Source organism: Hyla sarda, chromosome 1 (assembly GCF_029499605.1).
Source record: "Hyla sarda isolate aHylSar1 chromosome 1, aHylSar1.hap1, whole genome shotgun sequence".
Classification (NCBI taxonomy): domain Eukaryota; kingdom Metazoa; phylum Chordata; class Amphibia; order Anura; family Hylidae; genus Hyla; species Hyla sarda.
This window is the reverse complement of record NC_079189.1, coordinates 289,622,674-289,638,938: the sequence shown is the minus strand read 5'-3', so window position 1 is coordinate 289,638,938 and position 16,265 is coordinate 289,622,674. Positions and strand designations below refer to the sequence as shown.

The window sequence follows — 16,265 nt, the reverse complement described above, 5'->3', positions numbered from 1 at the left end:
ATAGGCTCCAGCAGGGCTTGATAGTTCTTGTTCCTTACTTCCTGATGGTCTCAATATTGGGTTGTAGGGTCACCGACCTGATATCTTGGACTCGTACTCTGCAGATTTCCCCTTGTTGGTTGGCAAACTTCTGCTCCGCCAGTAGAACTTTTAAGTGGTGCTGTGCAGCCCGCTGACCTGAGAGGGACATGTATGGTAGAGAGGCATGCAAGGAATCTACAATTTCAGAGAAACAGTTTTTCATGATATTCATCCCCAGTAGAAACTCAGCAGACCCTTTGTCAGACACATTAGTTACAATCACTCCCTGCCCTCTAAGTACATGTTCTCCCAACTGAATGGTTTGCTCCCAATATCCATGCCTGGGTATTTGTTTTCCATTACCTGCCACTACTCTAAAATCAACATCATCAGGTTCACACAATAAACTGTCATTCCAGTGCGTATAGAAAATATTTTTAGGTTTAGTTGACACCTGCGACCCTGTATCTATCAGCGCCTCCAACTGTACACATTCTACAATAATCTTTACATAGGGGCAGAAGGCAACATGAAGGGAGAGTCCTGAATTAGGTTGTTCAGGGTTTGGACCTGATGACTGTTTTCCTGAGGGCCGGTACGTGACCTCAGGGGAAACCTGTTTAAATCCCAAACACTGCATTTCCCAATGTCCCGGTTTATTGCAATAGGTACAAAAGGGTCTTTGAGTCCCCAAGGGCCTATTAGGTGGAGGATTGAGGGTTAAAATTGCGGGGAGCAGGAGTGGGTTTCCTAGGCATGGGCGGTTCATGGTCAGGTGGAGCGGCCTGGGTGGTAAGCTCCTTCACAGCCTTAGTCAATTGTTCCATGTCTTACTTGACACTGAGGCTGTAGTAACCGGCAAGGTCGGTGGCATTGGGACGTGGGCCGGGGATGGTGATGGGGTTGGTGATGGTATGGGCCTAGCTACTGCCCCTAGTGGCTCTGGTACAGGTGTGCAAACGCCCTCTGACTCAGTCCCGGACTCTATGACTTGAATAGCCTGTAAAAGCGGGGAAGGACAAACTGGGGTTTTGGACTGCTAACATTCTCAACTGGGCTTTGTCCCATTTATTATGAGCCCTATCGATAAATCTATCCATCAATACCTTGTTGCCCTGCTCGGGAGTTATGCCATCTAGTTTTTGAACAGTCTCTAGGGCATACTGTAGGGCTACGGCATAAGCTCTTAAAGTCTCACCTGGCTTTTGTCGCCTTTCATACAACCGGAGACGTACCTCTGATGGCGAAGATGACTCAAATACCTGGTACAGACTTTCAAAGATCTGCTCTACAGTCGCCTTCTCAGAGGCAGGCCAGGTGCGGACTTCCTCCAGTGCTGGTCTCTGTAGTTGTCCTGTGAGCAACTGCACCTATTGATTAGGAGGGAGAGAATAAAAGACAAAAACTCTGGATCCTCTCCTTGAAATCCCTCAGGGTGAAGGGATCTCCATTATAGGTAGACAGGACAGGGTTCCCCATGAATACCGGTGCCGACGCTGGAACACCCAAGTTGTTGATGTGGATTGCAGGCAGGACTGGTGGCATTCCGGACGCTGGGGCAACAGATGATCCAGCTGCTGGAGATGAGGGGGGCACTGCCGCCTGCTTGATCTGGAGAGCTGGGTGGTGACATATTGTAGACTTTTTGAGTGCGCTGTTACTTTAAGATGCTTGGCGATATTCTGCAACGACTTAATCTGGTCTGACTGGAACCCTCTGAGTGGCGTTCCCCTACTATGTGGCAAGTACCCAACAACACTACTGGGCCCTAGGGGGTTAATGTGACTCGCCACCGGTACCGGAGACTTGCTGAGGCAGATTGTTGGTTTAAGCAGAGTTTGTGCTGCAGCAGGTGCTAGACTATAGACCGCAGAGCTGGACGCAGCCGCCGGGACCTCCAATATGGCTGCGTCCAGGGGACTTCCTGTTTTGGTCCGGTCGGGAAAGTCTTCACCTGTGCAACACAAGGCGGATCCCTAGTTCCTCCTCGTAACATTGAAGAGGCATCACCACTGGGGACTGACGGGGCGGAGCTGCGACCGCGCACGCGGGAAACACCAGACCAGATGAACTCTATCAGGTACTTATTTTCTCACACTGCACAGTGACACTTAACAGTCTTTCCTTCACCTCCCCCTCTATTTCACAGGCGCCGCTAATAAATGCTTTGCAATGACAACAGTCCCGTACACTTTATCTGCCACAAATCAGCATGCAACTATTACAGACAGTCTCGGACACAGTTCAGACTAGGGGGGAGGACTTGTGGCTTGTGGTAAAGGGTGCACACCTGTATCTTGTTCGTAGGATGCCAAAAAGTTTTGGAGTCAGGGTGCAATGCAGGGTAGATGCAGGGCAGATGTTATGGTCCAAGGGGCAGATGGTATTAACCCCTTCTTGTCGTGACGCCAAGGCGTGGTTTAGCCTTAAACCACCCGAAGGTAATACCGCTGATCCTGGGTTAGGCAGGGGCAATGAAGACACAAAACACCAGATTAAAGGATAACGGCAGCTTTACTGAGGCAAGACTGGTGATATAGTCTTTGCAGTACATCCAAAATATCCCAGGGAGGTGACCAGTGACACAAGGGGACCTCGCAGACTTGCTGGGACTTGCAGTAGTTTGAATGACTTTAGTGCAGGTCACGGTGACTACAGATGGACTTGACAGAGATGGTGAATGACAATAAGATGACTTGACTTACTGATGACTGACTTGTGGCTGCAGGATTTTAGGCTTGAGGCCTCCAATGCTCTGGACACAGACACTGGAACAACTTGACTGGACTTGACCTCAGCAGAAGTAGCAATGTGCTAAAAGAGAGATTGCAGCCCTTCCCCTTGTTATATAGGGGGGCTGTGCAAAGCGCCCATAGTTCACTTGGGGAGTCACCTGGTCACTGGAGCCCTCTGGGTAACAATCATGTGGTACATTAAAGTGTAACAGTACACTAAATTATGCAAATCTATATACATAATGGGGGTATGCTGCAGGGGACATGCAGGGACTCTGCCTGACAGGGCAGAGGAACGGTACGGGGCCACATCATCCTGTACTGGGACATCACACTGTCATAATCTAAAACTGCACTCTACCTGGAGGGGGCAGAAGTACAAGGTGTTCAGTGCTCTGAAACATCCTCATCTTGGCCATGTTTCTAAGTTTTTATGAACTGATGAGAAGATATGAGATGCGAGTGACTCTTGATGGTCCAGATGGCTCGTGGCTGGATCAGTAATGAGCACAAAGCTCCACTTCGACTCAGATGGCAGCAAGTTGAAGGTAGGGCACACTGTGCCCTTCCTCACCTGACCAAAATTATATTGAGAACTTGTGGGCCCTTCTAGAACAGCAGATCTACTGTGAAGAAAAACAGTATAGCTCTCTAAACTGTGTCTGGGAGTCATTGTTGCTGCACAAAAAGATGATCTGTCAACAGATGAAGAAAATGACAGACTCCATGAATGAAAGGCTTACTACATTTATTAAAAAGAAGGGGGGCTATGTAGGCCATTTTTTATGGTATTTTTATTAAAAATATTTTGTTTAGTTAGAGACCCATGTACATGTAAACAGAGCCAGATTATGGTTGTTGGAGAACCCAGAACAGAAAATCTGGTGGGTGCTCCCCGTAATTTTATACCAGCATCAGGTTTCTTTTGTTTTTCCCCTGCACCCCGTAAACATATTAAAGGGGACAGTCATAAAATGGGGGTGTGGACATTAAATAGGGAGATAGACTTGAAATGGGGAAGATAAGGGGGGGTATGTAAAATGGGGGAGATTGGTTGTGAAAAAAGGGGATGTCACCATTTTTTTTATTATATCGCAATCACAATATTTACCTCCATAATCTCAATCACACATTTTCCCCAAAGCATGCAGCCCTAGTAGGTAGTCAGGTAGGTAACCAGCCAGGAGCCAGATAGTTAGAAAGCTACGTGGGTAGCCATATAGTTAGGTTGATAGATACTTCCAAAGAGGCAATCTAGCAGCACACCAAATGGCTTAAAGCAAACTGGTTTATTGTCCCATGTTCAGATACAATGTTTCAACAGAATCACACCCGCTTTCTTATGCTTGAGAAAGACAGTGTGATGCTGTTGAAATGTTTTATCTAAACATTGGACATAAACCACTTTGCTTGAAGCAGTTTGATGTACTGCTGGATTGCCTCTTTGGAAGTATTTATACAGTCTGCGACTGGGACTGTTTTATTGCCAGCTTGCACCCTCCAACTGCACTATTTACATGGTTTTGCCGCCTTTTTGCTTCTTCTAGATAGATAGATGGATGGCCAGGCAGTTAGATAGGTAGCCACATAGTTAGGTAGCTAGGTAAATAGATAGCAAGATAGGTAGCTAGCTAGCTTGGTGGACCGCCAAGTAGGTAGGTAGACAGCTGGCTGGGTAGGTAGACAGGTCCATCCCCCCTTTGTGCCAGGATAAACAAAACAAAATAAACACACTCACCTCGTCCAACCTGGGAGCGTTCTCTCTCCACCACAGTGCTCCTCTGATAAGTGACATCACTGGCATCTGCATCAGGGCAGAGGTCATATGATCCCGAATCCCCATTAGCAAGAGCAGGAGGCTATTTTAAAAAGGTAGGGGCCTGGATATGTAGCTCAATCAGCCCCTTTGTTAATCCAGCCCTTGGTGGGTTTTTTAGCTGTTACGGGGCTGTTCTAAAACTATCCAGAATTCTGTCAAATTTTACTTTAGCAGTAAATTGTAACATGTAGTACAAGGAGAGCAATAAAGTAACCTCTCTCCTCTCAATGTTACAGACAGAAACAGCAATACCCTTCCACTGTAGATCTTTACATAATAAATAATTCCATTATTTATATAGCGACCAACGTATTCTGCAGTGTCATCACTCACTTGCTAATAGCATGCTGATCAGTGGGTGAGGGGGGGGTACACCACTGGGACTCTAGCTGCTCCTCAGAGGGGAAATTGCACCCCCTTTGCACAGTAGAGCCCACTTTGTGTGCATGAACCTTGCTTTATTCATTCTCTAAGGGCCTTCTGAGTTGTTGGATACCCATTGATCAACAATATTTGAGAATGGAATTTCCTTTTAAGAGTCTATGATCACAACTTCTCGGAGAAGGAGGGAGATGAACACACATGATCTAGCTGACACCCATTTTAAAGCTCTACGAAATGAATAACTCTTCTAAAATTGACACCAACTATATCTTAGTATAACTTTAACTTAGGCTTTGCGGTAAATGCTTCACAATAACATGAGATCAAATTAACAAGCTTCCCCACCTTGTAATATGTATCCTGAAAAGGCGTAAGAAATGTAAACTCTGCATCAGGTAGTGGAAGAAGTGAGCTCTCAACCAGGACTTCCTGCAGAAACAGTAGATATAAAGGCTAAAGCATGATGTAAATAGCTATACAAAAGAATCTATACACTGAGGCTTATTTCAGATCGGTACCCAATCTGAGCAGCAAATGGTTCTATAAAAGACCATCTGTGCACATTGAAAGGAACCTTTACTAGGCCCAATTTTGGAAGTGAATGGCCCCAAGAACAGTTACTTATGTGACTGCGCAGCTGTTGACCTCCATTACTCTCAGCAGCAAATTACCTGCTTAAATGAGACATACAGCCAACTATTGATGATATTAAGGGATGCACAATCACAGTGATCAGCCAACAAATACATCATTCGCTGGCTGATCGCTGTGTAATAATTGGCCCATTCTGAGTATAATATCCCCATGGAAAGAACACCACAACTAAATTCAGTATTAACCAATGTGTTAATGGACGAGATTGGTGGATGCAGCTGGGGAGAAGCTAAAAAAAATGATAAATTAATTGGTTAAGTCCCCTTGGATTGGCAAAGCCTATACCCCCATTTATTGTACTGATGTGAGCTGTATTCAAGGTGGCATTAATGGTATTATACTAACACACTGTATATGTGGCATACACTAGTGCTTCTGGGTGCACAGTTGACCACAGAAGCATAAGGATACATTTTAGTACCACTATCTGGAATTACTAAATGACAAAAATGCTATGGTGATGAACAGTATGAAGCTAAATAAATATCTTCTGTGTCAAGAGGAACCTAAAAAGGGGCTCCTTTATAAAGACAACTCGTCCATTTGCCTCCAAGAGATTATGAACATTAATTTATGAAAGCCCCCTCTATAAACCAGAATGGAGAGATGCTCTGACAAATCCAGCCCAGTAATTCAGATTTTGTGTATCTGACTTCATTTCAAATTGATTTAGGTTTCCTAAGTAAAGACTAGCAAACTAAGCATGAATGTTACTCTGTTGACATCTTTCTGCACATTTGAAGAAAGCCTATGAGCAGGGAAAGTGGCGTTAAAGAGAGGGGTTTAGCCATTTGGTACCTAGAAGTGGAAGTCACACCTGGGCCCTCATTTCTGTCCTAGTAGAAGACACCGGCATTATATGGAATATGTTAGGTAGGGTTTCACATCTTTTTTTTAATAAAAATTGTTATATAGATAGAAAAAACATTTTTAGTACAAGCTGCTTGATAAATAAAATCAGTCTCACCAAATCTAACACCAGAGTATTCTCAGGAGCGCTGCGAGTCTTGAATGGAATGTCACTCTTTCTCTTCCTCAGGTTACCTGATGCAGCTTGGGCGCTGCATATAAACTTGTATCTAAAAAGAAACAATTCAGTGACTGCTCCTACAATGATAAGTATCAGCACCACAAAGGAATAACACTCACGGATTAAAATTCTCTCTGGCCTCTTCTTCAGGAAGCTCGCTGAAATATGGGTAGTCTGGAATGCTGTTTTGATGTATTGCTGTATGGTTTGGTGGACTATAATCATCTAAAAGGTTTCCTGTAGAGGATAATCATAAGGGATATAAAACATCTGATACAAATAAAGGCATATTTCAATTAAAATTAATATAACACTGCCAATTACTAAGGCTGCAGTGGGTTCAGAACATCATCAGAAGAATTGGGAGAGCGCATCATTGTGTTAAAGAGTACCGGTCACCAAATAAAACTTTAAATATAGAGTTCCATGTGTAATTAGCAGACAGACACTTTCCCATTCACTTGCTTTTAAAATTATCAACATAAATAGGGCTAAAATGTAATAGACAAAATGGCCACTAGGTGGCTCTGTTCTGTTCAATGCCACAATTAATACAGTGAGTTTGGTCTCCTCCCAGCCTGGCAGGAGCCCTACCTCAGGATGTGTTTCTCTGCACAGAGCCTCATTGAAAGCTGTACAGACTGAAAGCTACACAGAGCACTCACTGAAAGATACACAGATTGAAAGCTGCAGCACCGATCCGGAGATTTTCTATTCATCACAGCACTGCAACGATGTGAGGGCAGAAGTGGTCCCCCAGCAGGCTTCAGTGATGTCATGCCTGCTGGCACAGTGCAGGCAGTGTATTGCCAGCCACAGCGATGTACCACCTCCGCCAGTGATAGACTGAGGGCTCTGTCATGTAAGGAACCCGGGCAGTAGGGAGAAGACGGGACCGGGCTCCTTATATGACCGGCCGAGGCGGGACATCGCTGCCGCCGGCGATACGCTGCCTGCACTGTGACGTTTTGAGCCTAAGAAGCCAGAAGCCAGCAGCACCAGGAGGAACGAGACGCTGATATATCTACAATGGGGGAACATAGGAAGGAGATTAAAAGTTTGTTTATGTTTTTGCAGCCCGGGCACAGGGGGACTTTAAAAATTTATGCCGCAGTTCTCCTTTAACTACAATCGTCTGTTGTCTGTCCCTAAGTCACTGCCTAATCCATTTAACAATATGGGAGTCCAAGCTCAATGACTGCAGTTTATTGATAAGTCTTCTATGTAGGACAGTGTCAACAGCCTTACTAAAATCCAGATAAGTGATGTCTACTGTACCTCCACCATCTATTATTTTAGTCACCCAATCAAAAAAAATAATCAATAATATAAGTTTGACATGATCTCCCTGAAGTAAACCCATGTTTTTCATCTTGCAGTCCATGGGATTTTAGATGTTCCACGATCCTATCCTTTAGTATAGTTAACATTAATTTCCCCGACCAGAGCATCATTGCTGACAAGGACATGTATGCTGTACTTTGATGGCTTCAAATGTGGTTTTAACAGAAATTGGAGTACCCCTTTAAGCTTGTAACATTAAATGGTATGTAAAAATAGCACATTGTGAGGAATACATGGCCAAAAGTGGTATAGTGGGTATAAACTTCATACTACTTGGTAGCATTATGGCCCTTCAACTGAGAATTGCTATTCAGTTTTTTCAAAGATCTTTTAAATGTATTTCTCATGGTTTTCATGCTTGCTGTCACTCAGTGAAGACTTGCATACGTTGTTTCTGTCCTGGTCATGTGAGAGACACAGGTGCCAGGTTGTTTATACCACTGCACCCACCAAAGTAGGTTTTTAATACAGAAAATAGAAACTTGTGCTTATTTACTGTTATTTTGAAATCTGAAACTATATCAGTAATATTTTGATGATTTATAAGCTGTTACATAATAGGTGTGCTCACATAAGACTCACACTTACTGTATGCAGAAACATTGCATACTAACCAGACCTGTTGATCGGAGAAGAGTAGAGACAAAGCTGGCTGGATATACTAGCCTCTCCTGGGGAAGATTCATCCAGCTGGAAATGAACTCGAACTGATCGATGTCTATGTGGAATTCGAAGGTCTGTGTAAATAAATTTACAAAATCACATTTATTATTTGCAACTTCAAATGTAACTAATTCAGCAAAGCTTGAGTCAGACTTAGCAGTTATCTGTCTCTTTATTCCTATCCCTGAAGCTTAAATTGGAAGCATTAGTGCATCCAAACTTGGGGGGTGGGGAGACACGGCTGCCCTGCTCCGCCTCTAACTGGGTGCTCTTTTTTTACCCAATAAGACATCAGCACCATTTCCCACTGCAATCAAAATGCATTGAGGATACACACAATGCTTGCGGTGTGGACCATAAATAATGAGAAGTGAGTATCAGAGGAACATAAGGAAATTAACCTCTGGACCACCCACAAACCCCAGTGTGAATTGGTTGGTCACATGAGGGAACAGCGGGGGACTGAGAGCAGTGTCCTATTGGCTAAACCTTTAAATTTTTCTTACAAGGAATCTGTCACAACATATATGCTGCCTATCGATCCAATAGATTCATGAGATGTGGGCTCCCCCTGTCCCTTTGCTGCGGTTTTAAAGCTCTCTCTATAAAAAGATGGAGGGAAGATGGTGGGAAGAGCCTGTATCTCCTGAATACATCAAACTCCTGCCCCCAGAGAACTGCAGGGCACTGCAATGATTAGACCGTGAATTTATGGATAGCATGCTGCTGAAATCATTGCGCCCTGTTGACAGATTCTCTTTAAGGCTATGTTCACACGGACATTCCGCTGCAGCAGGGTCACATTGATTTCAGTGGCATTTTGCTGTACTGTGCACATGGGGAATTTCCGCAGTAGAGGCAGCTTCCCGCTGCCTTATCTAATGAGTCATAAATCTAATAAGCAGTAATACCAGCACCCCCTCCCCTTCTCATCACTTGTTTTGTCCCCCTTTGACAGGAGGAATGGGAACGAGGGAAGGGATGGGAGCTTTGCATATATTATATTTCTTTAAATATTTTTATAGCCGTCTACCTTTATCTAATGGAGAGCACTGGGTCCCTTGCATAAACGTTGTTAAATGGTAAGATTCTAAAATGCCTATTGCCACTACTAAAAAGCCATAGGAGCTGCAATATGCAGTAAGATCTGCCTAGTGACAACTGCGCACAGCTGAAATGTTATAATATTTTTCCTCTTGGGTTATTAAAGGGGATTTGAAACCTTGTATCAGAAAATGTAAACCTTGATCACTATAGATACATTAGAATACTAACTGGCATAAAATATTGGACCTAGAAGCAATGTTGTGGTTGACATTAAAGAAGTTGTCCAGGGATTCATTATTTCTTTTATTTTAATATGGCTGGGGTTGTTAAAAAAAAAAAAAAATTTAAAATAAATTGCCTTCTTCCTGGTTCCTGAGTTAACCCGACAGGAACTGCTCAATTACAGCCAATTGAGGTGGGTCACTGTTGTGGCCAGGGATTGGCTGAGCAAAGAAGTTTCTGTGGGGTCAACATGTCACAAACCGGGAAGAAGCTGGGATGGGAGGAGACCTGGAGAGTCGAAACAGCAGTGACGGGAGTATAATTTTTATTGATTTATTTTTAATTTATTTAGTTATCTTTTTTTAAACACACCACCCTATTAAAAAAAATAAAATTAAATTAAATTAAATAAAAATAAAAAAAGTTAGAGATAAAGAAATATGCGTTTTAACGTTTTCTAAAATTCAACCGCTGAAGGGGTGAAACGGGGGTTCAAAGTTTGTACGAATTAACCCCTTGCCGCAGAATGCCGGGCATACCCGGTGCTGCGGCACAGGAGGGTTATGAAGCAAGCTCAGGAGCTGGACCCGTGGCTAATGCCGGACATCGCCGTTCCAGCAGATGTCAATCATTAACTTTTTAGACGCGGCGATCAAAATTGAAAGAATTCGGGTCGTTTGGATGCCTGTAGACTTTACCCTGAGTGGCCTGATTACTATAGGATCGTAAAAAGTAGATATATGTTACCCCAAATTTAATGAGAGCGAAGCCGCGGGCAAAAGCTAGTTTATAATGAAAAGCAACTGAAAAGAGTTGTATGTCCAGTGCATTTTTTTGCTTCTACAGAAACTATTGAGGTCAGAGGTACCCTTGCTGTTCTTGATCTTTACAGTGATTCCCTTATTGGTTGGCCTTTTGTGTACATTTTGTGAGCAAGTCATTTACCTTCATCTTCAATAAAATTGTGCAAGTGTTGGGCTTGCCGGATGGTATGTTTTTTGCTGGATGAGGTCACTGCATCATTCCAAACAGTTACATTATGAACAGTGGGCGACTTCAGCTGCACCTAATAAATTAAATCACAATCAATAAGGTACTTATTGATAATAAGGTACTTTCCAAATCCTAACCAATTTAAATTGGCACTATCACTTTAAAAGCAGACCAATCAGGTTTTTTTCTTTTACCCTGAATTTGTATCTCATAAGTTAATTGACCTCTCCAGTGCAAAAAAAAATTAAATAAATAAATAGAGATTAAAAAGAAATGCAAGTTAGGCTTTGGAGCCTAACAAAGTTGGTCACCTTCACTAGTTAGGTCGCTGGTCACCTCCTGATTGACCGCCACTAGACTGTACCATGTGCTAGATGGGTCAATTAACTAATGAGAGGTATGTACAGATTCAGGGTCTACATCCATGTCCTTACTTATATCCTAAAAACCTGCAGACTGGTTCACATGGCCAAAGTTTTGATTGGTCTGGATCTGGGTGTTCAGACCCACACAGACTGCTAGATTCCATGTAAACCTCATTTCACCTTCATGCAAAACTGGAGGCAGGCAAAAGTACAGGTGTACAGACTGATAGAATAACACTCATTGACTAAAATATAAGACACCTAAATAGACATGTCAGATTGTTTCAAAACTCAGCATGCAGTTATGTTTAAGGCAAATAGGTAGACACTGGGTCTTGCCACATGAGGTGCTTCCCCTGCTGCCCTAAAAAAGACTATCTAGTTATGGATCTTGTACCTCTTGGTGCACTCAAAGACATTATGCCCAGTTGGCAAACTACGAGAGGTGGTGCGCCTCATTGGAGAATTGTAGAGAAGCAGAATGGTCGTTATGACAAATTGCCCCCCAATGCATGCAACAGTCAATCACCCCTAGTAGTGACATGAGGGACACTAACAGCTCAGCAATCTGTGTAGGAAATCCTGTGGTTACATATGTTGCCTTTAGCCGCAGGACTTCCAACCAGCATTTTTCAACATAATAATGCTCAGTCTCACACAGCATTGGTTTTTCAGACATGTATCCTCCAAATTGCAACAGTTCCTTGGCCTGCCCAGTCACCAGATTTACTGCCAATCGAGCATTCATGGGACCTACTGGGACACCAGCTTCTGTAACCAATGAGTGAGCAGGATCTACAGGCCCAGTTGCAGCAGCTGTGCGCAAGTGTGCCACAGGATGTCATATGGAACCTATATGCCTCCATGCCAAACCGTATGTCATCTTATATCCTGACAGCCCAACTGGGTACTAGAGCCTCCTTTCAGTTGTACTGTTTTTTCCCAATAAAAAAAATCCTTTCACTCTAATATTGCATTCACTTATATCATAATTACATTCACACTTCTAAAGTTTCAAATATAACAACTTATTCTTGGTGGATTATTATATTATTGACAATGAGTGTATATTCGTACTGCATTTGTGATCTGTATAATGATATCTTAAATACAGTTGGTTGCCCTCACTGGAACCTATTATATATATCACCTTATTTCCCTAGTGAAAAGATTTTCCCTACACCAATTATCCGCCTAACTAAACATGCAACTGAACTCCTTCAATGCTCACCCTTCTCTGTCCTCTGCTAGTGGACTGTGGGGTCAATATTTTGATACTTTCTGCCCTTTTCCTCGGAGTATTAGGTTCTTTTGAAGACCGGGCTGGAATTTTACGTGACCTCAGAATCATTTCCAGGCTTCATTCAGAAAAGACAATCACAACTGAAATGTTTCAGCAGAATCTTTATACTAGAAATAAATAAAAAAAATTAAATAAAGGTATGCTGGCCACAATTTACACATAAATTCAACAGAAAGTAGAGGAACAGTGTACCGCCAAGTATTAATAATGAAAAATAAGGAGAAAATGAACAGATACAATCATAGAAGAAATCAACAATGGCTGACTGACCACTACTGTGCAGTGTCCCAGTACCAGTGCTCCAGCTTCCATGTATCAGAAGTTGTGTGGCTGATGAATAACCCTTTTTTACTTAAATTTGTGTATGCTGTAGTGTAAGTTAACTGAAGAAAAACCCTTTTTTACTTAAATTGCAATGCACAAAACAACTGTTTTGTGCATTGCATTACTAGCATCCACTGTGGTATTCCAGGAGTGTTAAGGTTACATATTTGTATATTTCTTTACTGTTGTGTAAAGAAGAATGATGCATTGGGCACCTAATGCTTTCCAGTTAATTTCTATGCAGAAACTTCTAGAAGGCTTTGGGATGTTAAGGGGAGATTTATCAAAACTCGTGGAGAAGTTGCCTGTAGAAACCAGATTGCTTATTTCATTTTCAAAAATCACTGTGAAAAATGAAAGAAGCTATTTGATTGGTTGCTATGAACAACAGCACCACTCTTCCTTTAGGAAGAGGCGTAGATTTATCAAAACTTGTGTAAAGTGTTGGACTCAAACCATATAGTATAGCTTATGCCAACAAAGCACGGGGATGTCTCCCAGCTCTGCTCCTGCCAGGTAAATTAGTCACTTTAGTCAGAGAAAAGCATCTGTGCCTAGTCTAGAGTGTTCCTCCTAGGTTCTGTATGGATCAGGTAAGAATAGATACCTCTACTTAACCCCTTAAGGACTCAGCCCATTTGGACCTTAAGGACGCAGACAATTTAATTTTTAAGTTTTCGTTTTTTCCTCCTCGCCTTCAAAAAATCATAACTCTTATATTTTCATCCACAGACTAGTATGAGGGCTTGTTTTTTGCGCGACCAGTTGTCCGTTGTAATGCCATCACTCACTTTACCATAAAATGTATGGTGCAACCCAAAAAAATACTATTTGTGTGGTGAAATTAAAAAGAAAACCGCAATTTTGCTAATTTTGGAAGGTTTCGTATTCACGCCGTACAATTTACGGTAAAAATGATGTGTTTTTTATTCTTTGTGTCAATACGATTAAAATGATACCATGATAATATACTTTTCCATTACTGTTGCGTTTAAAAAAAATAAACCGCTAACTTTTTAACCAAATTAGTACGTTTAAAATCCCCCTATTTTGAAGACCTATAACTTTCTAATTTTTCCGTATAAGCAGCGGTATGAGGGCTCATTTATGATCTGTACTTTTTATTGATCCCATATTTGCTTATATAGAACTTTGAATCAATTTTTTATAAATTTTTGGGGGAATAAAATGTTATAAAAAAGCATCTATTTTGAAATTTTTTATTCTTACATTCACGCCGTTCACCGTACGGTATCATTAACATTTTATTTTAATAGTTCAGATATTTATGCACGCGGCGATACCAAATATGTATATAAAATATTTTTTTTAACACTTTTTTGGGGGGAAATAGGAAAAATGGGACAATTTACATTTATTGGGGGAGGGGATTTTCTAATTTTTTTTTACTTTATTTTTTTTTAAATTTTTTACTTTTATTTTTACACTTTAATAGTCCCCAAAGGGGACTATTTATAGCAATCACTCGATTGCCAATACTGTTCAGTGCTATGTATAGGACACAGCACTGATCAGCATTATCTGTCATCTTCTGCTCTGGTCTGCGGGAAGGCAGATCAGAGCAGAAGATGCCGGGAAGGCAGCGGAGGCAGGTGAGGGGAACTCAGTCTGCCGTGCTGGATGATCAGATCGCCGTGGCAGCGCTGCGGGCGATCCGATCATCCATTTTAGTTACCGCGATGCTGCAGATGCTGTGATCTGTATTGATCACGGCATCTGAGGGGTTAATGGCGGACATCCACGGGATCGCGATTGTCCGCCATTACGGGCGGGTCCCTGCCTGCAATCAGCAGCCGGGACCTGCCGAGCATAATCCGGGCATCGCTCCGATGCTCGCGGTTATGCTTAGGACGTAAATGTACGTCCTGGTGCGTTAAGTACCACCTCATCAGGACGTACATTTACGTCCTCCGTCGTTAAGGGGTTAAAGGGGTATTCCGTAAATTACTTCTATTAAAAAAACTTAATCCTTCCAGTACTTATCAGCTGCTGAAGTTGAGTTGTTCTTTTCTGTCTGACAACAATGCTCTCTGCTGACATCTCTGTCTCAGGAACTGTCCAGAGCAGGAGATGTTTGCTATGGGGATTTGCTCCTACTCTGGACAGTTCCTGAGAAAGGATTAAGATTTTTTACAGTAATTTACAAATCTGTTTAACTTTCTGGAGCCTGTTGATCTGAAAAAAAAAAAAAATTGGGTTTTTCACCGGAATAACCCTTTAACCCCTTAACCCCTTCAGGACCAAGCCCATTTTGGCCTTAAGGACCAGAGCGTTTTTTGCACATCTGACCACTGTCACTTTAAACATTAATAACTCTGGAATGCTTTTAGTTATCATTCTGATTCCGAGATTGTTTTTTCGTGACATATTCTACTTTAACATGGTGGTAAATTTTTGTGGTAACTTGCATCCTTTCCTTGTGAAAAATCCTAAAATTTGATGAAAAATTTGAAAATTTTGCATTTTTCTAACTTTGAAGCTCTCTGCTTGTAAGGAAAATGTATATTACAAATAAAAAATTTTTTTATTCACATATACAATATGTCTACTTTATATTTGCATCATAAAAGTGACGAGTTTTTACTTTTGGAAGACACCAGAGGGCTTCAAAGTTCAGCAGCAATTTTCCAATTTTTCACAAAATTTTCAAACTCACTATTTTTCAGGGACCAGTTCAGGTTTGAAGTGGATTTGAAGGATCTTCTTATTAGAAATACCCCACAAAAGACCCCATTATAAAAACTGCACCCCCCAAAGTATTCAAAATGACATTCAGTCATCATTTTAACCCTTTAGGTGTTTCACAGGAATAGAAGCAAAGTGAAGGAGAAAATTCACAATCTTTATTTTTTACACTCGCATGTTCTTGTAGACCCAATTTTTACATTTTTACAAGGGGTAAAAGGAGAAAATGTATACTTATATTTGTAGCTCAATTTCTCTCGAGTAAGCACATACCTCATATGTCTATGTAAAGTGTTCGGCGGGCGCAGTAGAGGGCTCCGAAGGGAAAGAGCGATAAGGGGATTTTGGAGAGTACGTTTTTCTGAAATGGTTTTTGGGGGGCATGTTGCATTTAGGAAGCCCTTATGGTGCCAGAACAGCAAAAAACCCTCACATGGCATACCATTTTGGAAACTAGACCCCTTGAGGTACGTAACAAGGAATAAAGTGAGCCTTAATACCCCACAGGTGTTTCACGACTTTTGCATATGTAAAAATGTTTTATTTTTTTTCACTAAAATGTGTGTTTCCCCCTAAATTTCACATTTTCCAAGGGTTAATAGCAGGAAATACCCCCCAATATTTGTAACCCCTTCTCTTCTGAGTATGGAGGTAC

At 41.9% G+C, this 16,265-nt stretch overlaps 1 protein-coding gene across 6 annotated transcripts in view; it reads right to left on the bottom strand.

Moving 5' to 3' along the window:
• Positions 1-16,265, bottom strand: part of LOC130267202 (CTD small phosphatase-like protein 2-A) — a 60,121-nt gene that overhangs the window by 6,451 nt on the left and 37,405 nt on the right. For 5 of the 6 annotated variants that reach the window (XM_056516623.1, XM_056516600.1, XM_056516603.1 and 2 more), the window contains exons 2-7: positions 12,509-12,687; positions 10,865-10,985; positions 8,602-8,724; positions 6,763-6,880; positions 6,581-6,692; positions 5,305-5,388 (exon numbers count right to left, since the gene is read on the bottom strand). In XM_056516623.1, the coding sequence (XP_056372598.1) occupies positions 5,305-5,388; positions 6,581-6,692; positions 6,763-6,880; positions 8,602-8,724; positions 10,865-10,985; positions 12,509-12,628 (678 nt within the window). In that variant the 5' untranslated portion in view covers positions 12,629-12,687. Of the gene's footprint in view, positions 1-5,304; positions 5,389-6,580; positions 6,693-6,762; positions 6,881-8,601; positions 8,725-10,864; positions 10,986-12,508; positions 12,688-16,265 lie in introns of those variants that run through there. The other variant, XM_056516634.1, reaches the window with a different exon arrangement.